Raw genomic sequence first — 27464 nt, forward strand, 5'->3', positions numbered from 1 at the left:
TGATCCAGGAAGCTACAGATTGTATATGCCTGTAGAAATAGAAATCGCATGTGATATTCGCACATGATGTTGATGCAGATTTGTTTTTGAGTTTTTGTTCCTCTCACACATAGAAAACCCAAGACAGAACTACTTAGCTACTTTATGTACTTCAACAAGTTCAGTCACCAACTAGTCACATCATTAATATTCATGCACAACCGATTGGCACTTTAGTCACATATTGTAGACACTGAATTAGTTATGTAATCCATCACACTCCTATAGTCACCACTTCATGCACCTTATGTGTCACACATACAGCGCTGTAGGCACCATTAGTTTCATTATTAGTCTTAGCATATCACCACCAGTCAAACGATGAAATGATAAAGTTTCAAAACATATGTGCTGTTGGGCAAGCCAGCAGATATATTATGCTGATTGGCCTAGAAAGCATGGTTGAGAGCAAAGAAATTGCTGAATGGTACAGAAGTCTAATAAACGTATTCTTAAAACAACACAGACTACTGGCCTTTTGTCTTTTTCTCTTTCTGAAAGCTACAACAATGAAGTCCCCCTGCGGCATGTTTCGACACTAGGCAGAGGTGAGTGCAGTCTTGTTGCATGAGGGAGAACCATGATTACTGTAGAAGTGGAATTTTTTTTTTTTTGCATGAGTAATTTTTCATGCTTGGTTGGGTAAGATGAATTTTGCGTGTTCTTATATCCGCGGGATCAGGGCATTGACTACTGGAACATATGGCATGCAAAAATATGTGCGTGCTTTTATTTTGGCACTTGTGTCTGGTTGTGCGAAATACGCAAAAATTTCCACCCCTTGAAAATGTCCACTTTTAAAGTAATCTGTTGCCCAATGTTGTTAACCTTGTGTGGTGTGTAGTATAAATCTCTGAGGATGATTGTATTTCCCATTAACAGTTTACTATAGGTACACTTCATGTCTTTTTTTTTCTCTCTCTTATATGCGATACATGTAATAGATATGCATATGCACATTGCAGAGCACGTACATTGTACATGCGTTTGTCTCAGTTAACCAATTTTGGGAGAAATAAGTCTGAAAACGTGACTCATAAGAGGTGATGTTATTTTCAGATACACGCTCAGTGGATGGCCTGTCTGATGCCAGCGTTCACCAGGAGGACCCCGCGATCTATGCGAACTTTGAGGAGAGCAGTAGTGCGCACCAACCCATCCCTCTCAATGACCTCATCGACTTTGTGGCCAGGAAGAAAGCCAGTCCCATGTCAGGATTCAGACAAGAGTATGATGTAAGCTGCCATTGTCTGCTTTCTTACCACTCATGGCTGTACCTTTGTCTTATGGTTTGTGAAGGGGGAAAAAACAAAACAAAAACGTGTAGCATTTGTGGTAGCCAAAATAGTAGGCGTGGTACTGTAGTGGTAGTGGTGGTGGCAGTAGCAGTGATAGATGCTTTGGTGACAGTAATTGAGGGGGCAACAGCATTAGTAATATGGTAGTGAGTTGTACGGCTGTTGTAGTTGTAAAAGTGGTATGGGTGGTACTGGTAGTTGTAGTATTTGCAAATGGGATTATAGTGGTATTAGCATAGTTGTAGTTGTGGGATGTTGTGTGTAGTAGCAGCTGTAGTGGCAGAAGTGGTTCTGGTAGAAGTGGTAATGCTAATAGTAGTAGTAGTGGTGGTAGTAGAAGTAGTAATAGTAGAAGGGCAGTATTTGAGGCATACTCGTGCAAAAAGGATATCTGTTACTGGGGTACTCATGGTACACCGTATTTGTGGCAAGGTTTACGCATAGACATTTGCTGTGAATATGATCATACTTTGTCCATTTTGCAACTGGCATGGGTGCTCTGTTTTATTGGGCAAAGTCTGCTCTCATCAACCTGATACGGGGGGGGGGGGGGGGGGGGGGGGGGAGGGGTTGGGAGAAGTGTGATTTAGTACCAGAGGGAGTATCAGTTAAGCCACGATGTAACTATTGGATGACTCTTGCCTATCCTTTTGTAGAGACTGTCACTGTATGTGATGAGGCAAAGGTTGACAGGTTGACAATCAGTGCTTAGGCATCAGTGCTGATCAGTAAAACAAACTATACTAGCAGATGACCTGCTAGGCAAAGAGTTTGGTGAGTCTAAATTGTAGAAATCAAAATATCATACAAATTTCTTTTCTCTCTAGACTATTCCTTCATCTCAGCTGCATCCATGGGATGTTGCAGAAAAACCGGAGAACAAGAGGAAGAACCGATACAAGAACATTATTGCTTGTGAGTTTTCAATAGTTTGCACAACCCATTGGCAGTATATCATGTTTTGTGTTATTCTGTTCTATTGGTCGCATGTGGGAAGTTGTGTGTGTGTGTAGACAGCAGTCCATGATTGCAACATTTCTTTATCTTTTATGTGTTGATGTATTTATGTCAAAAGAAAAGCTGGTTGTCAGGTTTGGTAATGTCATAATGTCTCTTCTACAGCTGCTACTGTTAATTTTATAGATTTTAGCTCAGCTGGACATGTAGTGAGTAAAATTGTAGAGAAAATGCCCAGTTTTACTATGATGTATCGTGTATGACGAATGTAGGAATGTCTTTCTTTCAACTGACTAGCACACAAGTAGCTAAATTAATGTGAAGTCATGACTATTGCACACAAAACAGTGACAGAAACTTAAAATTTACAGCTAAATCCACTAGGGAACACCGCTTGTTAGTCAATCACTTCATAAAATGCACGCTTATGTGAAAGGAACGAAAGCACCAGAAACGCTTTCATTGTACTGCGGCATTTGGCGATTAATCGATAGGTTTGGGCAGGATTGTGCATTTGAGCAGAATATGCGAAGTTGGCATGCCATCGACTGAGTCGGACGTGCGAACGTGGCACATGTAGAGTGAAAGGAAATCATGAACAACCCAAAATGTTTCATCCTCTAACAAGAAGTATAACTTTGCTGCCATGTTAATGAAAAGCTGTCTTTGCTTAATGAAGAGGAAGATACTTGTCTTTTTGTCCCCGCCGAACGAGTTCGAGCAGGGGACTATGAAACGGGCTCCGTACGTGTGTGTGTCCGTCCGTGTGTCCTGTGTGTCCGTCCGTGTGTGCGTCCGTGTGTGATCAAAATGTTCAAAATGCTACTCCTTCGCCATTTCTAACCTGATTTTGATTCTGTTTGCTTTATATGATAGCACTACATGGGAGCTTTGAAACTTCTATACAGAATTTCAATTGTGACCTTTGACCTTGACCTTTGACCTATATTGTACATTTTGCTTCAAAATGCTACTCCGCCATTTCTAACCCGATTTTGATTCCGTTTGCTTTATATGATGGCACTAGGTGAGGGCTTCAAAATTTCTACACAGAATTTTGACCTTTGACTTCTTTGACCTTTGACCTTGATTTTTGACCTATATTGTACATTTTGCTACAAAATGCTACTCCTTCGCCATTTGTAACCCGATTTCAATTCCGTTTGCTTTAAGTGATGGCACTAGGTGAGGGCTTCAAAACTTCTACACAGAATTTTGACCTTTGACCTTGATTTTTGACCTATATTGTACATTGCCTACAAAATGCTACTCCTTCGCCATTTCTAACCCGATTTTGATTCCGTTTGCTTTATGTGATGGCACTAGGTGAGGGCTTCAAAACTTCTACACAGAATTTTGACCTTTGACTTCTTTGACCTTTGACCTTGATTTTTTAACCTATATTGTACATTGGCTACAAAATGCTACTCCTTCGCCATTTCTAACCCGATTTCGATTCCGTTTGCTTTATGTGATGGCACTAGGTGAGGGCTTCAAAACTTCTACATAGAATTTTGACCTTTGACTTCTTTGACCTTTGACCTTCATCTTTTTACCTATATTGTACATTTTGCTACTAAATGCTACTTCCGGCGGGGACATATATTACGCACCGCGTAATTTCTACTTTTCCTTGTTTTCTGTTGCTGTGTATCTCAGTTGCTACTTTAGCCATCTTCTAAAATGTTTTGCAAGTCCTGATTCTCAAAATATTGTATTATGCTTTTGAAATATATGGCACGTACAGTACACTCTCATCGAATGTTTCCTGCCCTTGTGGGCTGTAACAGACTAAGCCACACACATTTTAAAGAAATACAACAGCCACCACTTAGCGTGGAGCATTCCATTGTAGAATTCATCTATTTAGAGATATTCTGAAATGAACACACACACACACACACACACACACACACACACACACCAAACACACAAATGACATTGTATGGAGTAAATTGTGAATGCCTTCTCTTCCTGCACTGGTTTTGACTTTCTGATCACACTTCACTTCCTCTATCACATTAGATGACCACTCTAGAGTCAAATTGACTCCGTTTGAGACTGACCCACATTCTGACTACATCAATGCCAGCTACATTGACGTAAGTACTAACTTTCTTCCTGGATACGTTTAATGCTGGAAGAGAGTACATTGAGAGAAAATGTTTTTTCGCACGCACAGTCTTATCCCTTTTCTACACATATGTGTCAGGAAGTAACATATACACCATGTCCCCCATATGGTGTATTTTGCGGCACCAATGGGTCTTGAACCTGGTAGTAGTGTAATTTAGTTTTCTGTGATTCTTGTCAATAATTGCTATAATCTCCTTTGTGCTTGTAGCAATTGTCATAAGCACAGCTCTTTTTCTTGACAGTTGTAAGAAGAATTATTCTTGATCTTATTGTATTCGGCTGAATGCAGTGTATGGTATGACATAGATTACGATGTTTACAAAAGAGATGATCTTTTGAAGAGTCTACTAATCTTTAATCAGTGGAACTTAATTTGAATACTCAAATATATTTTTGATTGTATTTCGATAACAAGTGGCATTACTTTGTAAATCAGACATAACTATCATGTTACACTGCATATGACAAGTCAAAATTATTACATATCTAAAAAGAAGATGATCTGAAGTTGAGTTTAAAATTCCCTGCAATTTAATTGTATTTGATATGTTTTCTAATGCATACGTCAGTAACAAAATGTTATCTTCTCTGTGATCTAGGGCTACCAATGCCCAAAGATGTACATCGCAACACAAGGTATGTATGTGTGACTGAATCACACTGGACAACTATTCTGAGAAATAATAGTAACTCAAATCTGTGACTAGAAGCAGGGCTGAGGAATTCTTGATTTGTTTCTGGCAAAAGATATATGATCATCCATATAAGGCATTTTAGGTAATTTTAAAAGCATGTACAGCTGTTCAGTATTTTGATTTTCATTTGCAATATCGGAGCATATTCAATGAAACATATGAGCTAGTGTATCAATTCCCCGTAGACTAGTGTGGTATATGAATGACTACTGTGATACAGTGGTAAATGGCCATGCAATAAGACACTGCATATTTGTCTTGTTTGTTGTGCCAATGTGCATGCTCTTGCTGCATTACAAGTGCAGAAACTCTCGCCACAAGTGCAAGTCACAACTTTATACATATTGCAGTTTTGAGTTATTTGACAGCTATAAGTCAGCAGAGGTTGACATTTTGATATAATTCGCTGCAATCTACAATAATCAGTGTCTTTGATTGGAAAGTGTAAGGAGCCCTTTGCTCATTAATACCCCTATCCCTTTAACTTATTTTTACCACTTTATCTATCAAAGCTGAACTGTTTCTACTTTGATATCACTTACTTGTACACGTACAGTCTTCAGACTAAGGACAATTTAGAGAATATGCATGTTTGAAACGAAATGAAATGGAATGAAATGGAATTTTATTCATATTCCACATGAACTGCTTGTCGTGGACATTACATAATGATATATATACAGAGTATTTATTATATAATTATACAAAATGTTGTGACATTTTTGCATGTACATGTAGTTACAAATGTGGAGGGAACTACTGAGAAGCAGTGCTTGTAAAATGTAGACCCCCATGGAATACAGGCAAATATGATATCAAAGAAATTCTTAGACATCCTTGTTAGTAGAGAGAGGTCTACTGTCATATTTTGCTGAAATGTTCAATATTTTAAGATAAGATTTAGAGTTAATACTACACGGCTTATGTGCTTTGTGATGGTTGCACCCCCTACTCCAGGACCCAATGTAGAAACAGTGAAGGATTTCTGGAGGATGATATGGCAGTACGACTGCCGCAAGATTGTCATGCTGACCAACCTCGTGGAAGGGGGCAAGGTAGGCCAACGGTGATGGTTGTGTTATGGTTACTGTATGCAGACTGTATGTACACTCTGTCATGAGGGAGCTATTGTGGCTGACAGGTTACAACTACTGCAATGCATAGTTGCATGTATCAGCAGGATGCAAATTTCATTTTCAATAATCATTTATTAAGTGCAGAAACTATGTCTATATATTCTACTGCGCTTCAAGAGCTCTTAAATTCCTATGTTGCACAATGCTACATGGGAAGTAAAAAAAAGAAATACTGTAAAAGTGGATATTTTTGCGCTACTAATTTTTCGCGCTTGGCCAGGTAGAAAGAGTTTCGCGTGTTTTTAATTCCGCAGAATCAAGACATCAGCTACTGGAACTGGAACTTTTATTTTCGCGCTAGCTAGCTTCTGGTTGCGCGAAATGCGCAAAAATTTCAACACCGCAAAAATTTCCACTTTTACAGTAGGTCCATGCTAAAACAAACAAGTTTTCACTTTTGATTTAAAACTGTCTAAAGTCTGACATTTCCGAATGTCTAATGGTAATCTATTCCACAATCTAGGGGCTGCACAAGAAAATGATTGGTCACCTAAGATAACTTTTGTTTTGATTTGGGGTATCTACAATATCATTTTATCATTTGTACTGCGGACATTATGACCATGAGTCTGAGATTTAAAGTTCAATAATTCACTGATATAACTACGGGCCTGACCATTCAGAGCTTTATAAACCAGCATCAATATCTTGAAATCAATTCTTTGGCGAATGGGCAGCCATTTGTAATTTGCTTGTAATGAATTGAAAGGCTCTGGCAAGAAGCTTGTTTTGTTGACATGATTTGTCAGGATGATGAGTTGTTTGTGATAATTTTGAGATTAAAAGAGAAAAAATGATTTGACCATAGGTGCACAACTTTTATTCTTGAAGAGCTCTCCCTGGCTAGTGGTGGGTTGTTTGAACGTTACATGATGATCGATCATGCCCCAGCAATCACTTTTCCCGATAAGTTGCATGCAATTCACTCTAGTGTAGAAAATGGGTGGATACAGCTGTGACCCAAGAGCTACAAAATGTTTTCAAAGCATTAGATAAGATGACAAGGTATTAATTTCTGCAAGATAATCAGTCATTTCTGGTGTCACAAGCCCAAAGCAAAAAATTGGGTCAACATACTCTACCTTTCCCTGCTGTAAGAGTGGACATTTCGGTGGCACCAGAATCTTGTGCAAACATAAAGGTATGCCAATATTTTTACTTGTTATTCGTACATGTATGTACCACTGTGTGAGGTCTTGATTCTGCAGAATCAAGAATATGTTCTATTCATCTTATATGCTGCCAAGTGCAAAAAAAGTACTTGCATAAACATATCAACTTTAACAGTATAATTTTCGGCTCTGTCCTGTGTAAGTGTAGTCTTGCCACTGATTGACAAATCGCCCTACATCGATTTATATAAGCACTGATTTGATCAGTGTTTTTGGTAGCCATGATAAAAAATCATGGGAGAACGTACTCGAGCAGGATTTGAACCTACGTCGATGTAGGGCAATTTGTCATATCAGTTGCAATAAAAACACCTCGACGGAAGAATTACATGAATTTGAATAAAGGTGTAGTCTTGTCTGATGGTTTTGTTGCAGAAAAAGTGTGAGAAATACTGGCCTCAGAGGAAGATGTTGTATGGAAATATCACCGTCGACCAATGGAAAGAGGAGACAAATGTCCACTACACCGTCCGGAATTTTACTCTTAGGGTAATTATGACTATTTTCAGTCCATGCTTAAATAATTGCAAGCCATTTGCTTAGTGAGTAATATTCAGCAGAATGGCCTTGAATAAATGTTTAAAAGGTGCATCAAAGATTCAACAAATTCATTCTTATTTAGGATATACACTTTGTACATGTAACAGGCAATCCAAAATATTGAAAAACTTGAACAATGTGTAACAGTTTTAATAGCATAATGTACATGTAAGAAGACACAATTAAGTTAACGTCAGGCAAAACAATATAGATTATTAACACGCAGTCATGAAATATGAACAGATGGTGTACTTGGTGACACAACATTTGCTCCTGCGACAATTGCTGTGGTCTTACTGTATTTTCTCCAAGGACTTAGAGTAGGGTTATGTTTGTAGGTAGAATCAATGTTCGGCTTAGCGTGCAGATACTTCGTCGTAGCAATTGTTGCAGGAGCAAATATCATGGCACCGGTGTAATTACGCTGCGTCTCCTGTGATTATATCGCGTTCATAGCATATCTCTGGGCCCTTTTCCCTAATTGATCATCTATGGTGTTGTCTGAATTATCTGAACAGAAAGAGCATGAAACACGAGAGGTGATTCAGTTCCACTACACCTCATGGCCTGATATGGGCGTGCCCAACTTCACCACGCCCCTGATGAACTTCATCCAGACTACCAAACTCTACGAGACTGAGCAGAGAGGGCCGGTGGTTGTTCACTGCAGGTAAGGGCAACTTAAACGTTCAACTTCAATTTTAATATCACTAAAATCTCTATCAGTTTCTGTTGTCAAAACACTGGAGTGCTTGTCTGAAAACTATAAATCATCAATGATTATAGATTACCTAATCTCCCTAATCCTTCTAGTGTTGCCATGTGTCTTCCTGTTGGAATAAGGCATATTGTTGCTGTTGATTGGGCTTACAAACTTGTCAGCTACACTTGTAGGTAGGTAAAGTTTGCATGGATAATGGAATGTTGAGAAATATCTTGGCAAAGTAAAAAAGCTTCACTAATGCACTATTGCACGTACAGTGTGTATACTGTTGCTGTGTTAGTTGTAGAGTACGATGGGAAAAGATGAACAGACAACTTAGATGAGCTCCTGTTGGACAGAAGGGGAGGGGGTCAACTTCACTCTATTGATAGTATTCCTTGACGCCACTTACACAGTAGGACATACTGGGCATGTTTCTTCAATAGTATGTTACTACTAAGCTATCATCGGGAAGTTGTACGGTAGTTACAGTGAAAAAAAAAAATTATTACAGCGTATATTCTTTTTCTTCAGAAAAGAAATGCAAATTCATGAGATTAGATTGACAAATCCCCCATACTCTGAAAGATAATCAGCAGAGCATGTGTGTTTTGAGAGGAAATATCATTCAGAGTGGGATATGAATGTAGATTATCAGTACATACATAATGTATATTTTAGGAAATGTGTGTGTGTGTGTGTCTGTGAGTGTACTGGCTATGAAATTATGTTCACCCAGCCTTTCCACACTCTGCGCAGTGGACACTGGGGTCAATGTGAATGAAAGGAATGTGAAGGGACAATGACCACTGCTGTTTTTGTTCCAGTGCTGGCGTTGGCAGGACGGGGACATTCATCACACTGGACAGCATGCTGAGCCAGGCAGAAGCTGAGAATACCATCGATGTCTACAATTTTGTCTGCCGGATGCGACACCAGCGGATTAAGATGGTCCAAGTGTCGGTGAGGGCAGCTTCTCTAGACAACTGTTAAAAGCTACTGAAATCCTTGCGTCTGATTGGCTGATAGCAAATTTGTCGGTGAAAACCTCCGACAAACTCGTTGATGAAACGCCCCCAGTCCTTGCAGCATCAAAGGGAGATGGGGAGGGAGTATATTTGTTGGAAACAACAAGGAAATGACCCAAGGTTGTTCTGTCATGATAAAGCAATATCCTTAACCCGTTGAGGACGAGTCCCGAGTATACTTAATAGGCAGGCGTCTTTGGGAAATACGTGGTACAGCAAAATCAGCCCGTCCTCAACAGGTTGATTGATGGCTGTTACGCAATTCATGCTACTCTGTTATAAACTTACATGTTCTTTGTGTAGGTCTTCTGTCAATGCGCTTAATAAAGAACATTGCTGACTTAATGACTATGTTATGTCTTTATGCCTGGCCCCAGCCATAGCAGACTTGGGCCTTTGCTGTACTCTCCCGATTGCAGTGAATAAATTTGATTGCCAAATAAACAAAGTCTGAATTAATTGCTTCTGTCTCTCAGTCTTCTTTTAAAAAAAAATTGTAGATGTGGTGATTTGGGGATGAATTTATGTTTTAGCCCTGTCATGCTTTCCACTACCTCCTCTTTAGTTTTATCTGACTCCCATTATTCCATCTCACCATGTCTGATGCTACTTCAGGAGCAGTACCAGTTCATCTTTGAGGCTCTCCTGGAGACCTTCACCTGTGGAGACACCAGCATCTCACAGGACGTGTTCCCCCAGCGGTATGCCTCCCTCCTCGCCCCTAGTCCGGACACCGGCTCCACCATTCTCCAGGAGCAGTTCCAGGTAGGAGCTCTGAAGACCCTCTGTCCCTTTCCCCACCCCATTTCATAACAATGATATGTTTTCTCTTCTGTCCGGGGTAGCCTCTTTAATATTCCCGCTGTTCTACCAGAGGGCTAGGGTTAGGATGAGGTATTATTATCATTATTATCATTATCATTATAGTTATAATAATAATAATTATTATTATTATTATTATTATTGTTATTATTGTCATTCTTCTTCTTCTTCTTCCTATTATTATTATTATTATTATTATTATTATCATTATCATCATTATCATTATTATTAGTATTATTATCATTATTATTATTATTATTATTATTATTATTATTATTATTATTACCCTAGCTAGGGTTAGGTAGGAAGATGACTGTCACGATTATGTTAACCAACAGCATTTTAAATTAAGGTAGTTGGTAAGATTGGTTTAGGAGTAAACTGCGTTGAAGCAGGGAGCTGTTGTAGGCAGACTTGTGCTGGTAGAATACGTTCATATCTACTGTAGATGGAAACTGGATTTTGCTTGTTTCTACCTGGACATACGATTTCAGGAGTGTGCAGTGTGTTCATTTAAGTGCAAGACGCACTCAATAGATATCGAATAAAAAAATCATTGCCTACTCTGGCCTGATATGTCCTGTAATTCACAAAGCCTGTAGAAATAAAGGAATCGGGGAATGGGTTAAAGATATTACCTTCTCTGGAAAACAGAGGACTTTGTAATGTCCTATTGAATCACTCACATCACTGAGTGGTATTCTTAAGTGGACTGAGTGATAGCTGTTCTCCAATATGAACACTTCAGAGATACTGGATGGAAAGTGATGACATTATAGTTTGTGAGCTCAATTAATGAAGACTTCTACATCTAATGTAGATATCAATGGCAGAAAGTGCCTCAGATTGATACGTACATGTAATTGATACACTAATGATCGGAAAAGATTGAACATCTGTCAACAGTGAATGCTAAGATTCTAACATTAGTTTCAAAGGCACAAATAGCAGTGTAGTGTCTCCCCCCCCCCCCCCCCCCCCCCCCCCGTGGCTTTTATGATGGGGGACATTTCTTCTGATATTTTTCTTGGGTATGACATCAAACTACGACATCAGGTTGTAAGAATCCAGTTCAGGAGTTGCCACAGGAGTTGTAGGGGATGTAGAGTTTCCGCTTTCTTGTCATCACTACAAGATCTTCTCTGGCCCAAAGAAGTAGTGCAAGTTAGACCCTGTAAGGATAATTGCCTTACTCAGTTGGTGTTAGTAAGAGACTGTCATGTAGACACTACAAAGAACCGTGGAAGTATGACTTAACAGTACTTGACTTAGAGACTGTATCTCAGAATTTTGACCCTTCTTGATTGATTTCCTTTTCATGTTTCATTCAGCGTCTGGATATTTTCACCATCAAGCCAAGCAAGCAGGAACAGAGTGCAGCCAGGGATTCAGAAAACATCAACAAGAACAGATATGCCAGCAAGGTGCCAAGTGAGTGAGGATCGTCATAGTAATTACTTTATAGTTCTGCGTGTTTAGTAGCTGGTGGACTTGTACACATAGTGTGAGCTGTGAATATTACAGTTTGTGCAGTGACATCTTGAGGACCAATGTGTGATTGGTTACTTTTTGACTGCAGCCGGTTGCAATCATTTCATTCATTTTAATTGCAATCATTACATCTTTCTAATGATGGGATACTTCTTTGACCCGTTTAGGACGAGTCTCGAGTATACTCGGGCAGATGTCTATGGGAAATGCGTGTTGTAGCAAAATCAGCCAGTCCTTAATGGGTTAATGAAATGGGCCAGAGATGGACGAGTGATTTTAGTATGTACCGAGTGCAAGCTGTTGTGCATAGAATAAATTGTGCATGCTGATATTCTTAAGTACACTATTTTTTGTGAATGGCAGTTTATCAGACATTTTTGCGAGCTCTTAATGTTCCCCTTTGTTGTCTTCTCAGTATCATGGTAATTGCACCCAAGAGACTAATATGTTGAACATTCAGAAGAAGGCGCGGCTTCTGAAACAAACTGTTATGTCCTTGAAAAAAGAGCTACAGAATTGTAGCTTGAAAAAGTATTGGTACTGTTCTAGCTCGACTCTGCCAGGGACTATGATTAAAATGCCCATAGCCATGGGCTCTGCAAGGTTTACTGGTCATCATTTGATGCGTTAGTGTGCTATGCCAGTGTGCTGGCATTGGGCATTACACTTAGGGCAAATATTTGTTTTGGGAAAGATGACGGTGAAAGATGAGACAATCTATCATATAAACATGACAAAGCTAAATATAACAAAAGAGCTCATCTTTCGTCTTGTGCAAAATCTTATATAATGGCATTAGTGACCATTCACTACACATACTTACAATTTTGTATATCAGACATTACAGTGTGCCATCATTATATCTGCACTGGAGTGTACAGTGTGTAGAATACTCAGCACTCTGCAATAAAAACTGCACTTATGAGCCTTGACAGACTTGGTGTTAGAATTAATATTCCTTAACCCGTCGAGGACAGGCTGATTTTCTTGCAACGCCTATTTCCCATAGACACCTGCCTGAGTGTACTCGGGACTCGTCCTCAACGGGTTAAATCATGTCTTTACTTTGGTATTGATTTATGAATCATATTTACCAGAACATGTTTTGTATATCTGCATGGAATAAGCAAAGAATAATCGAAATTCTCTTTCCATCTTTTACCAGCTGACAAATCGAGGCCTTACCTGATAACGGAGGTGGAGAATACAACAAACTACATCAATGCATCGTTTCTACCAGTAAGTAATGCAAAGGAATTATGTGACGACAATCAAGCAGCAATTATAAAATGGACTTGAGAATCTCTGCAATCTCATTGGTCAATTGTTATGCATTGATTTTTACTGATCCACATGAGCCATGCGTCTGGTAAAGTCTGAATGCATGGCCATGCTTCTAGTAAAATCAGAGTCTTGTATAGTGTTGTAGGTGTAGCGGATGCATGATGGGGAAATAAGTGTACATGTATTTCATGAATTTACGGGCCCATTTTATTACACAAATGATGCACAGGCCTATTTCGTGGATCAGTGAGAATTAGATGCTTTCGTTTAACTTTGAAACAGTCTTAAACCCAACCGCTGCGCTTGTGGGTTTAAAAACTATTCCAAAGTTAAACTCACGCATCCAATTTTCACCAATCCACTCTGTCCTGTGCATCATTGGTATATTAAACTTTCTTGCATCCACTCATTACATTTCACCTACCCTGCCTTCCCTTCCCTTCCTCTCCCCTCTCCCCTCCCCTACCACCTTCCCTTCCCCTTTCTCCCCACCCTCTCCCCTCCCTCTCCCCTCCCTGTCCTTCTTATGCTCCCCCTCCCCTCACCCATTCCTTACACTTGTATTTCTCTTAACCCATTGAAGATGATTCCCGAGTATACCTAGGCAAGTGTGTATTGGAAATGTGTGTTACAGCAAAATCAGCCTGTCCTCAATGGGTTAATAATACTCCTCTCTGTCATCTCTCTCCCCAAACTAGGGCTACACCAAGAAGGATGCCTTCCTTGGCACCCAGACACCACTTCCCAACACTGTCATTGACTTCTGGAGACTGGTCTTTGACTACAAGATCTCCACCATCGTCATGCTGAACGGACATCCCTCCGAAGATGCTGTAAGCCATTCAGACTTTATCTGCATTTTCATGAATGATATGAATGTAAATAGTATCAGTAGTACCTGGTCGATATCTTGCTGCTACTATTACCACCACTGTTACTGCTACAACCACTTTTACTTCTCCTACTATTACTACTGCTGCTACTTCTACTACTACTACTACTACTACTACTACTTCTACTCCTTCTACTCCTACTACTGCTGCTACTACTACTACTACTGCTGCTGCTACTACTACTACTACTTGTGCTACTACCACTACTGATTAAACTAATATTGATAATTGCATTATCATAAAAAAATTATATTGCACAATGACTACTGCAATAATTGCAAGTATGTGAATAACAGCTATATGTAAATGAAAAACAATGATAGCAGTAGTGTTCATAATGACATGATACAAATGGTGATGGTGATGATTATAGTGATCACATTTACAATAGGCACTGATCATGAAGCACCATATTTTAGTGTTGGAAGCACCTTTTTACATACATTGTGTAGCAGTATCCTGTCTATTAGTACTAAACTGGCACCTACTTTGTACGTCACACTCACTCTTCTTTTCTCTTCTTGTGATGGCTGTATTCCTCTCAAACCGCCTATGTCTGACATCTATTTTTTGGCTTGATATTCTTCTGTTCACCTTGGTAGAGATGAGCACTGCAGATAAAATGTCAGCTCAAGGGCTTGATGCTGTGCTAGGGTTTGAACCCATGTCCTCATTGCTGGTACTGTGTGCAATCAGGTGGACCACTGTCAGCCTCAACCAGTCAGGGTTGCTCGAAGCGCTTGTGCTGGTCATACCACTGAGATGTTAATTACACTGTACAATGTACCTCCGCCAAGGAAGGAAGAGGTTAAGTGATCATCGGCGTTGGTTTGTCTGTTTGCAACATAACTCAAAAAGTTGAAAACAGATTTTTAACAAAACTTGCAGGAAAAATTGATAGTGACACAAGGAAGAAGTGATTGAATTTGAGATTGATCCAGGAATTTATTGGATTTTTGCAGGATTTTTAATCTTTTGGCAGATACGGTCAATGAACATGGGAGTTCAAGCTGTGCGTATTTCAGGTTTGCATACGTACATGCTCTAAAGTTCGTGCTCTGCTCGCACGAAGCCCTGCGTTGCTGAAAGCTGATGACTTATACAAAAGGCTTCTATATTGAAAAATTGGGCGATTTTTAGCATTCCTGTATGGGTCAAAACGAGCTGCTTGGCAGAGGTCTGCGCTCTCTGAGTGCTCTTCTAGTATATTACGTACAGTTGTATGATATTGTTCTTTTCCAGTACTGTCGCTGGTCCATCAATGGTCTTCCATACAGGCAGCAACAGCAATCACATCCATCTCTATATTTGAACACTTATTCTGTAAAAATAAATCCTTCCCACCCATTTATCCCGTTCCAGAGCATGGCGCGGTACTGGCCAGACGGCATCAAGGGGGACCTGGCGGTCGGACCTTTCACCATCAAGTTGACCAATGAAGAGAACAGTGGGGAAATCACTTGCAGAACCCTTGAGCTGACCAGCTCAACAACCAAGGTACCCAGCCACCAAGAGTTTTCTGAAAAGAAGAATAAATAAATAAATTCTTCTAGATACATACCACTATTTAGAATGTCACACCTAATGCCCAGCCACAACCACTTGTGAGCCCTGTACTGGTCAAGAATAAAATGATGGATGTGCAAATACTGTAGTGTTACAGAGTTATGCATTTTGATTCATGAAGATCTAGAGCAATGTCGGAGGTGACTATTGACTTTGTTGGCCATTTTGTTATTTTTATTTTACCTACTCTTGTTGATACAGAATGATGCGATCCGTATATTTGGGATCCCCTTTCAGTTATTGTAATCTTAATATGGGATCACACCAGCAATGGTTTCACAGTGAATCTTTTGCTTTAAAGTTTTGTTCCATTCATGAATTTCACATTAACCCGTTGAGGACGAGTCCCGAGTATACTCGGGCAGGTGTCTATGGGAAATACATGTTGTAGCAAAATCAAACCGTCCTCAACGGGTTAAGATGTGCTTTGAAAATAGTCTTGAGAGGGAAAAACCAAATTTTGCAACTGCATGGTACCATACTTACTGACATGTGATATTTAGTATGTGTATTCCAACACAGCCATACCAGCAGACTGTGTCAAGTGGTAAACAGAGCTCAAAAAAGCTTTAAATCTTTGTTCAGTACTGTATCTTGAATGTAGTAGTCGATTGATATAGTGATAAAGTGGACAGTGAGTCAAATCTTAAAGTTTGTTGGATTGTGTGCAAGTCCAATTCCACTCTTATTTTGGCATTCATCCCGTAAAACATCTCTTCTCCAATGCATGGTTTGTCCTGACTAGTCTCGTGTTCAGACTGTGTATCAGCTTCAACTCAACACCTGGCCAATGACAGCTGAAATCAGCTCCTCCCCAGAGTCCATCATAGAGCTCCAGCGTCAAGCAGTGGTCTTCAACAGTTCGACAGGGAAGGACTCTCCGGTACTCGTCCACTGCAAGTAAGTTGTTGGAAGCTGCTTGCCCCTTGCTGACTCCCTACACTTTGTGCAGAGCTGATGTGCTTTTGAGTAAAATTGTGACAATATTGATTTGGCTTGGCTAATCTGCCTGACGGGGGTGGGGTGGGGCATTTCCTGAAGCATTTTGCCCGACAAAGTTGTCAGACAAATTTGCTCTCAGCCAATCAGATGCAAGGATTTCAGTAGCTTGTAACACTTTGTAAGAAAAAATATCTGACCAAAACGCTTCATGAAATGCCCCCCTAGGTCTGTTCCAATGTCAATACTTTATGTCTATGTGAGATGTAGCAGTGTTTTTGACTTCATTTTAGATTTAAAGCAATTCATATGCACATTGATGGTATGACAGTTGCAGATAAATGATTGCAGATTACGTTTTGATTTTCCAGGACTGCGTTTTGTGTATGTGAGTGTATATGTTGGCTACATGCTGACTAAATTGGTTGTAAAGAAAGAGTGGTGGATGTGCATGGTGTCAACGATTTTGTTGAACCAAGAACACGGAAGATGAGCAGAAATGTTCTCATTAAAATGGAAGTTCAGTGGAAAATAATAGTGTTAAGCAGTGGATACTGTAAGAGATATACTGCAGTTAAAAAACTTTTGCAGTATAAAAGCCAAGTTCACAGCTCGCAATGATCTGGCGTGACCGCTGAACCCCAGACTTTTCAAGAACATGGATTCATTTTTAAGTAGAAGAGAGCAGTTAAAAACAGCCAAGCAGAAAGTGATAATTTACATGTACATGCTGCATGAATGGCTTTTGTTGAATTGGTTGAAATATACACACTCGCCTGTGCCTTCTGACATGTACCCAATTCATAGAATACATGAATATTCATGTCATAGCAACAGGGTTGTTATGGAGACCGAGATATATATATATCATTGCTGGGGCGACAAGACCTCATATCTACAAAATGTCAAATGTTCAGGAGAGCCAAAAAACATGGCGGCCAAAGCACTGTGGCGAATGGGAGAGCCTCTCCTTTGATGTGCGGTGGTGGCTTCATTTTTGGAGTAAGACAGTTGGGATTTCGACAGGACATCACTTAACCCATTATTTGACCATTAATCAAAAAAAGTCATTTTCATCAAAGTTGCAGATACAAGGTCTTGTCACCCCAGCGACGATATATTTTTTCAAATACTTCCATTGCAAATAGATTTCAAGAGAGAGTCTGCATTAGCCTTCAAATTGTACAATGAACTGTCTTATAATATTTGGTGTGTTTCTCGGCTGGTAAATTTGCTCTGGTATATTCTGACTTCTACTGATTAGTTACTTGTACAGAACATGTGCTAGTATTGCAGGTCACTTTAGATGTTTGATTTAGATGACAATCACAGAAGTGGTTTGCACAAATATTGCTTAGGCAATTGAAAGTGATTTACATGCAGGAACCAATGATGCAGAGAGGGTTGCAGTGGCTACAAATTACACTGATTCAATTTCTGTACTAAAAGTCCAAATATTCACAGCTGGTTAGTTGCTGTCCATACTTGCGAACTGGACATCACTGGATTGTACTGATATGGAAACTTGCATGATGCATGCTGTTGCTGGGCATTAAACTGCTCCCATAACAAGGAATCCAGAAGTGGGAGTGTCCATGTGTTAGCTTCACTCTGTCGTTGTGTTTCTGTGCTGGGGCATAGTGGACGGGGCTATGGACTCATAAACAGGAGAGATAAAGTTTAGTTCTGACCAATGCTTAAAGGGATGGTACAGTATTGGTGGAGATGAAAATTGGGCTTTTAATCTTTTGCGAGATACCAAGAAAAGACTTATGATATAGTACAGAGCACACCATTTTAATAGGAATTCAAACTTTATACGATGAAAATCGGGTTTGGAATGGCTGAAACATCCAAAAACAAAGTGAAACAAAGCGATCGTAATAAAATGTGGGTCCCACACTTTATCAGAATTGCTCTTTTTTGGATATCTCAGCCATTTCAAAACCAATTTTCATCAATAAACCTTGAATTCCTCATAGAATTACATGCTCTTTCATATTTTAAAAGAGGTTTCTCATTATCTCACCAAAAAATGTTAGAAACCTGAAATTAGGTCTCAACCAGAACTGTACTATCCCTTTAAACAGTGATGGCAGGACCCCACTGGGGAGCAGCACTTACCACCTCTAAAGACACTTTGCTCAGTAAACGCCCTCTATTGTTATCGTAACCTCCAGGGACGGTGAGGGGGCAACAGGTACTTTTGTGGCCCTCTGCGGCGCATTAGAGAGACTCCAGGAGGAGAAATTGGTGGACGTCTTCCAGGCATGCAAGAAACTGAGGGCGATACGAAGGCATGCAGTGGCTACACAGGTGTGTTCTCACGTTTAGATGTGTAGCACATGGTTGTCTTCGTGGTAGCGCTATCAAGTTGTGAAGATGACATGCCTTATCACAAGTGGTGTGCATTCTTATTTGTAGAGTGGAACGGTACTTTTTTTTTTTTAAATGCAATTTGATTAACATATATGTCTATGAAGATATGCTACCAACAACTATTGGTTGATGCGGGAGCAAAATTTGTGCAATGAATGAAGCAACTGTCCCACGAAAAGTGGTCAGAAATTCACACCACTTTTTGGAGCATCAAAGATAGAGCTGTGTTAGATTCAGTATGCTGGTGGTCTTAGTACTGCATTATCTGAAAAGTACTCCTCTGCTACTATCGAATATGTATTTTTTTGTGGCCAGTTATAGATAGAAGTGTATGCCCTGCATTTCATCAGAGATGCAGTAAATTTATTTCTTTCAGAAGACAGATACAGCATGTAGAGCTGCTATATTTTATGAATATTTTGTGGAAGGGGTGTCTTGTCCTCCAATTGTTTTGTCTTGTTAAAATTCAAAATATAATGTGCCTTAGTAATGTTGCTATGATAATGCTTCAAATTAAAGCAATTACAGAGAACTCAACATGTCAAATCAAAGAAACGCTATGAATAGGGAAACTGAAGCAACAATATATTTGATCAGTTTGTCAATTTTTCCATGTCTCCCAATTCGGGGCTTTATAAGAAGATACAAATATATTTTCTCAGCTTTGTGATCTTTAGAATGGTGCATTCAAATGATGTGTGAATTTTCTGTGTTAAAACCTGGTAAAAAAACACATTTGAACCCCCCCCCCCCCCCCCAAAAAAAAAAAAAAAAAAAAAAAATCAAAAAAAAAAAAAAAAATCAGTACACTATGTAGGAAGATTCCATAAGGTTTTTGCACCTGTCACCACTTCAGAATCTTAAAGACAGCATGGCAACAAATGTCATATCTTTAAATTCATTTAAAACGCATTAACATGGTTGCTGATATTTACGTCAAATTCATGAGCTTTGTTACTGGTTAATGATAGCATAAAAGATGGTAACAACAATGACATGAAAACATTGTTGACTGAAGATGTTAACATGTAAGTTAATCTAGGAATGTATTGTGTTTAATATTAACACCTCTTTTTTCTTTACATTCTTCCTCCTTCCCCCACCCCCCTTTCTCCTTGTCATACTTGTGTTTCTTCTTTTTTGTTATCTTGTCTGCTTAATTTCTTTTGTATTTTTTCGTCTAATTTCCATCCTCTTGCTTTGTTCTGCCTTGTCTACTGTATGTCAGCATGTTGTACATCTGAAATCTCATCTGTGATTTATTTTATTACACCAAACAGCTGTTGATGTGCCACAATAGATTTTTCATCCATGCTCTTTGTGAAATACAGTGGACTCCCATTATAACGAAGTCCTCGGGACAGGCAGTTTTCTTTCGTTATATCAAAATTTTATTATAACTGAACAAAAAAAGAATAAAAAATTCATAGAGTGGATAATGTTGCGGCTTGAACTTTTACTTCGTCGTAACCGGAATTTCGTTATAACCTTGTTCATTATAACGGGAGTGCACTTTATACATGTACTTTAACTGTCTGCTCTACCCTCTTTCCTGATGGTGTATAGGACCAGTATGAGTTCATACACAACATCGTCCGACTGCACCTGGACTCATATGACATCTATATGAACTACAGATAAACAGCTCATGATGAGAGGGGCGCTAAAGGAGAAAAAGCAACCTATGCAAGGATGGTAAATCTGCAACATAAACCCATTGAGGATGGCTTGCTTTTGCTGCAACACACATTTCCCTAAACACCTGCCTGAGTATACTCGGCACTCGTCCTCAATGGGTTAATGTGACAACATGCTATACCTAGTAGAATTTTTAGTGCAGTGTTGAGCTCTTGTGTGCTTTTTTATCCTTTTACAGTATTTTGTGGATTTACGTAAGTTTCAAGGTTTTGACTCTGGTCACATCAAATTGCCATCTCATGAAAATCTGTATTTTGATTAGATGTCACAGATATATATATATATATATTTTTTAATTTTTTTTCATAACAAACACTAACACTTATTCCTTTCATTATGCATTGCACACTGTATGATAGTGGATGGAAACGGCTTTAATTATTGTGGATTGTAACTAGACATTTTCATCTGTGCAATATAGGCCTGGCCCAATCATGTACAAAATACGTAGGCCCGATGTCCCATTAACATACACAATAATAGTCATTTTTAAAATCAGTGTTTTCAATGCAATACAAACATTGATATTTCTTTTGTGCAGTTATATATAAACCAAATCATGTAACTACAGGTATCATGGTCTGCACTGTGATGCAAAGATCAGCCAATCTTAAATCTTTAAAATCCTTGCAATAACTTACCTCATGGAGTGCATGTGAATGGCACACAAACTATTTGATTTATTCTTTTTTAACCGACAGATGCAACTCTTCACACTATGCCAGCTATGAATATGCCCAGAGTCATGTTCTGGTCATTACTTTACTCTTATCTATGCAGTTTGGAGTTTTAGAGTATGGTATCTGTCTTTCAGCCTAGTGACATTTTTTTTTTTTTTTTTGGTCATTTGTTTGCTGCAGTGAATAAAATTGCATTTTGCAGCATGACCCAAACTGATGATTCTTAGTCTGTGAGTGGTCCTAGAATGTGTTGTGCTGAAAATTGCTCTAGTGAAGTTGAGTGCCTCCGAGGCCCCCCCCCCCCCCCCCACCCCGGCCTAGTTAGGGTTAAGAGGTGACCTGTCCAAATCCTAACTGTCTTACCCCAAAAATGAAGCCACCATGGCATGTCAAAGGAAAGGCCATCCCATTTGATATAGTACTTTGGCTGCCATGTTTTTTTGCTGTCCTAAACAATTGACATTTTGTACATACAAGGTCTTGTTGCCCCAGCGATTATGTACATTGTATACTGTATCATGTGAAATTATTGCCGTATGCAAAGTGGCTGTGCATATTTATTGTGTCAGCATTGTATAAGCGAATGTAAGAGAAATGTATATTTTTATAGAAGAGTATTTACAGTTTTTTTTTTCTGCGAATGTTTGAGTTCTTACATTTTAAGAAGGTATTAAAGAAATCTATATTCGAGTGAATTACAACATTAGCAAGCTCTTGCTATTGTGTATTAAAGTTACAAACTGATATGATTCTTCGGATCTTAATTCTTACACAAGTGTACTAGGTTGTGGCCTTTCGACTTCTGAAGTCAATTGAAAGATTGAAAGATTGAAACACACTGTACATCAGTGTAGTGCATATGTAAATAATTGAGACAAGTATCTACTTTTTTTAAACAGTACACTGAATTTTAGTTGATCATAGCTATTTGCTAGCATTATAATGTCAGTACTTATGCTCAATGCATTCCCCTTATCTAGGGATATAGTGTTGGAAATTTTGTCTCCATAAATTCTATGTGTAAGATAGATTTGTCAGTATACATTGTCCATTTTTTCTTTATGATGCAAAGTCAAACACATACACTTACATTCCAGCGTGCCAGTCAAGATGTGTAAATATTTCCAAATTCCATTTGAAGTTGGTATGGCATTAGTGACATTATTGCTTTCATTGGTCGGATGGAACAATTGACTTATTTAACCAGTCTTTACCACGATCAAAATATTGATTTTAAATTTGCAGATTATGCATTTCAGTAAAGTATTATACAGTGATACAGTTTTTAATGTACAATATTAAACTTTTAATATGTTGCTGAAAGGCGGGAAGAATTCAACATAATATTATTACTTGTCTCCTTCTCCAGGAAATCCGAGCCCATAACTCCAATCCTCCGTTCTCTCCACTGGCTTCCCATACATCACCGCATATCTTTTAAAGTTCTTTTGCTTACGTACAAAATTCTGAATGGGCAAGCCCCCAGGTATCTCACAGATCTTGTTTCTTTACGTTCCATTACTTCCTCAAGACCCCTCCGTTCCTCCTCTACAATGCAATTGACTCCTGGACCACGTACTTCCACAAAATACGGTGATCGTGCTTTTTCTACAATTGCCCCTTCTCTCTGGAATTCTCTACCCGCCTATATACATCAAGCCACTTCCGTTAATCAGTTTAAGATTTTGCTTAAGACTTATCTTTTTAGTAGATAGTTCTTTGGAATAGTCCAGTTGTGGGTCGGTCAATGGAGGTGCACACTGGTTTTGATTTTCATTATTTATCGTAATTATACTCTGTATCTATTTTTTTTTTCTTTTTGGTATGTTTGTACTTGTATTTTGGAATTTTTGTATTATTCTGGTATAGATATTAATTTTCCGGTAAACTGTGCGCTTAGAAACATCGGTATTAAGCGCCTTATAAATGTATTGTATTATTATTATTATTATTATTATTTCATTTTGTCAAACTTGACGCAGGTGTGAAGGATTTTTCCCCCTCAAATTATGAGCCAGTCGAAATCATTCTAAGTGAAACTGTATACCTTTGGGATTCGATATGATTTTATACATTTCACACAGGTGGAAAAAGTACACCTTTTTTTGCTCTGCTTTATGACATTATTGTGCATGAAATAATAGCTGTAGACTAAAGGAGTTGCTACAATATTATGTCTAATAGTATGCAATAGAATGGTTTATTCAATTACGATGTAATGTGTACATATTTTCCCCATGTTCATAAACAATCATGATACCTCTTCAATGTAGAATGTAGATCTTCATGAAAGCAGAGAGAGTGTACATTTGGTCAATTTTTGGTCAAAAAAGTAAATACATAGAATAAAGAAACAGTTTGATTTTTAGGTGCTGTTTTCCACACCTGCAGAATAGCTCACAGAGAACTAATGCAGTTACAGCAGTGATAGTTATAATAGTTACAACGATGATGACAGTGAAAGTAACAGCAGTGATTAAATACAGTGAAATGAGGTACTGCTGAGAAAAGAAATGGACAATTGTTCATTCATATGTTAATGATGGATAAACTTTATTTTGCTGTATTGTTGTAAGAGTGAAGACACAAAGAGAGGAAAATGCTTGTGTGTTTGATTTTCTGAAATATGAGAGAACCTTGTAGAAGGTGCAAACTCTATGCAGTGTTTCAGTATAGAATGTACTGAATGTGTAGCTTACAATAAATGGTTAAAATGCCCAAAGTGTCAAAGTCTTGTTGCCTGTATTTTGTGAGTGTTTTAGTGCATATGTTTGGCAAGGACCCCCCTCCCCCCCCCCCCCAAGATGTGATGAAGTTGTCTGCTGCATGGTATCAGCACAAAGAAAACTGAACCAAGCCTTCACAAGATGTCAAAGTGTAGCACTCTCTATTTCTGCTTTCTTTCTTTTTTTTATCGCATTTCGAATGTTAACATATAGAACAAAGTAGTTACACCTCACAATTGCAAGAGTATAATACAACATAATCAAGATGTAAGAAAGCTAGCACTTTTGACGGTTTAAGCTCAAGGTTTACGTAGACTTCTGTGCTGTAAAGGCTCTCGTTAAAAGAACGTAGAATATCAACTTGTTACCAGTAATTTTTTTAAATTATTTTTTGTTAATCGACTTGAGTATGGTATTCTAATATATCAAAAATGAATTCCAGACGATTATCATAATGTCACATCATTTACATAAATCGACAGCTCCATTTAGAGATTTGTGGAATTTATTGTTCTAGATCTGGGAAACCAATAGGCCCTTTTATGGAAATCCAATACAAATTCGTATGCTGAACGAGGATGATGACAAAGGAGGCTTACATACAATGTATTTCAGAAGTGTAGCAATGTAATTCCACTTACAATACCACTTGCTCAACAACTTCACCTCCTATGTAGAATTTATGCATGCTTTCTTCTTCGTTCTGCTTCCTTGGGCCCCCATTCATACATTGGTATGGTGAAGCTGCTATGTCATCATCCTTGTTCATTGTGATTTGTCATAAAGTTTGAAAACAGTCTTGATCCTTGTCATATTCACTATAAATCCTGAAACTCTGTACCCAATACAAATAGTTGTTGAAATATAAAAGTCACTCTGAAAATCATCCGTAGTTCTTCTACTGCACACATCTTTATGCCGAGCTCCGGGTACCTACATGTATGTAGTCCTATTTACTGAATTAAAGCATACCATACTATTGTGATTATATTAACTAAGTAAGTAAGTCACTTTTTTAAACTGATTTGTCCTTGGGGAACCTCTACTTTCTACAACTTCAATACTTTTAAGAAGCTTGACGTCGACACAATTCAAGTACTCAAATGCCATGCGTGATTACTGATACACTTACATGATCTATAATTGTTTATACCTGAGTAATCAAAATATGCATAATATACAGGACCAAAATATCTGACTCGAACTCTATGTAAAATAATCATCAGATATGCATAGATAACATTGCATGAACATAAATTTCATATTTGAGTCTTTAAATCACACCGATGCGCAGTACATTACATGATCATTTGATCTATATACAGTAATTAGTATTTTCGTCACGAGATTCAATTTATCTACGCTCCATGGCATTTACGCAGTATCGTTACAAAGAAAGTAATACACAGAGGTCATAAATATTTTTAGAAAATCCGCAAACTTTACCCGATCGAAAAACAACGCATGGGCGGAATGGTGATTTTTTGACCACATCAAATTGCACAACTTATCCACCTGCGTTCAGGACATAACTTGTGAGATTTCCTTATGCGCTAGGATACAACAGACTAGGTTAGTACCAAATTCAGGAAGATTTAATGTACTAAACTATCTGAATACATGATGTACAATTGTATACCTGTACAGTTGATGTAATGTCGTGGTAAGGTTTTTAACAAAGCCGTAGAACTTTGATATTCAAGCTTGTAGCATTTGAGTTCTGACCGTCCTCTTTACGGAATGCGCTATTTTCCATATACATTTTACCTCATTCAATTTTCAAATGATTGGGATCGCGTAGAAAAGAGATTGAATTAATCATAGTATGTTTTTCTTCGACAGAGATTGACAGTAAGTTGATTCATAATGGTGGGAACTTTATATCTTTCCCGCCTTTCATTGTTTGCAGTTATAAAATTACATAATTTAATTTTCAAGTTATTGGAGTAGCGTAGAAAAGCGATCAGATTAAATTGCACCATCGTCCAAGAATAACAGAACGTTGATTCACAATGCTGGAATGAGTTTCTAGTTATTCCGTCCTGGCATATTTTGCAAGTGTGGTGTGAGGTCCGACAATGCCTCCATATATGCACTTTGCATTTTATTTATTTATTTTTTAGCACTACGTGTAATTCAAACACTGTTATCAACAAATAGGAAAGTGACTTGCTAAGAATCATCAATAGCTTTTTAAAGTAATATCATCCATCATGCAAGGTTATCGATTAATCTACAAGGCGACTTTGAACAATATTTTATTGAAGACCAAACTGCGTTCTCACTTCGTTTTCCTGCATGGTTTCCCTTTTGATCCTCACAGTTTCGTCATAATCACTTCGGTGTGCCGTTATCATGTCTTGCTCACAATCCACCTTTTATCCCCTTTCCGTACTGAGACTCCTTCCAAGTGATTAATTTCTATTTTTACTCGTTTTACTTCCAATTTCTTTCAAAAGTAAACTACGTTCAATTGTGAAGCTCCATTACCAATCAGCCGTGTCACCTAGACCGTAAATTTACGTAATCGTAAGTGATGTATACTGGATCATCCTGCGCTGCGATAGTATATTTGTACATTTGTTGTATATTTCAAGGAGGAAACCAGATTGGAGAAGATTATCAATGGAAATCGGGGAAAAAAAATAAATGCCATTACCTTTGACATCTGGCAATGTAAATTAAATTTCCAGGGACTCATCAAAGGAAACGTATCCCTGTGATTCTTTTTTCCCCCAAACTATTTAAACGTTAAGTTTTGCAAATAATGCATGCATCGCAATGAGATGAGCAAAAGTTCAAGTTTGAGCCTGATATAGGAAATAATATTCTCACTGTAGACTCACGATTACTGTGGTCCATTTCCTGTACGTGAAGAGTGGTAGGCCTATACTCAAATTATTTCCATACTGTGCAGTCAACTACTTCCGCTTATAAAAGAACGCCATCACGGAATGAATTTGTTATTCAAAATCTGATCAGATTATTACAGTTGTACTCATGTTCTCATGCAGTAAGCATAAATATAGTCCATCTCACTACAGGCATATATATCAGTAACTTCCGCATAGACTGATATACTGGTAAGATCTTATAGTCGACAGTCTGACATAGTCTATTTTCCCATAATTCTTGCGTACCAGCCAGTGATCCTACACTGGAACCGAAATTGCAACTTAGGCCTACGGAAGCCGACGAATGACGGGCGAAAGAGGTCGCAAGGTTGAAGGCATCATACCTGACTGACGTGGTATAGGTCCACAGACGTGTATTTCTCTTGCT

At 38.5% G+C, this 27464-nt stretch overlaps 1 protein-coding gene across 1 annotated transcript in view; it reads left to right on the top strand.

Moving 5' to 3' along the window:
- Window positions 1-14802, top strand: part of LOC139716865 (receptor-type tyrosine-protein phosphatase F-like) — a 98211-nt gene extending 83409 nt beyond the window's left edge. The window contains exons 24-37 of the mRNA XM_071628393.1: window positions 541-587; window positions 1099-1274; window positions 2165-2252; window positions 4320-4396; window positions 5030-5066; window positions 6083-6180; window positions 7809-7922; window positions 8492-8643; window positions 9504-9639; window positions 10320-10469; window positions 11858-11957; window positions 13183-13256; window positions 14000-14134; window positions 14797-14802. Coding sequence (XP_071484494.1) covers window positions 541-587; window positions 1099-1274; window positions 2165-2252; window positions 4320-4396; window positions 5030-5066; window positions 6083-6180; window positions 7809-7922; window positions 8492-8643; window positions 9504-9639; window positions 10320-10469; window positions 11858-11957; window positions 13183-13256; window positions 14000-14134; window positions 14797-14802 — 1390 coding nt within the window. The remainder of the gene's footprint in view (window positions 1-540; window positions 588-1098; window positions 1275-2164; window positions 2253-4319; window positions 4397-5029; window positions 5067-6082; window positions 6181-7808; window positions 7923-8491; window positions 8644-9503; window positions 9640-10319; window positions 10470-11857; window positions 11958-13182; window positions 13257-13999; window positions 14135-14796) is intronic.
- The last annotated feature ends 12662 nt before the right edge of the window (window positions 14803-27464 follow it).

The sequence above is a fragment of the Diadema antillarum genome, unplaced genomic scaffold (assembly GCF_040938485.1).
Source record: "Diadema antillarum isolate AM-2024a unplaced genomic scaffold, OU_Dant_1.0 scf00000071, whole genome shotgun sequence".
NCBI lineage: Eukaryota > Metazoa > Echinodermata > Echinoidea > Diadematoida > Diadematidae > Diadema > Diadema antillarum.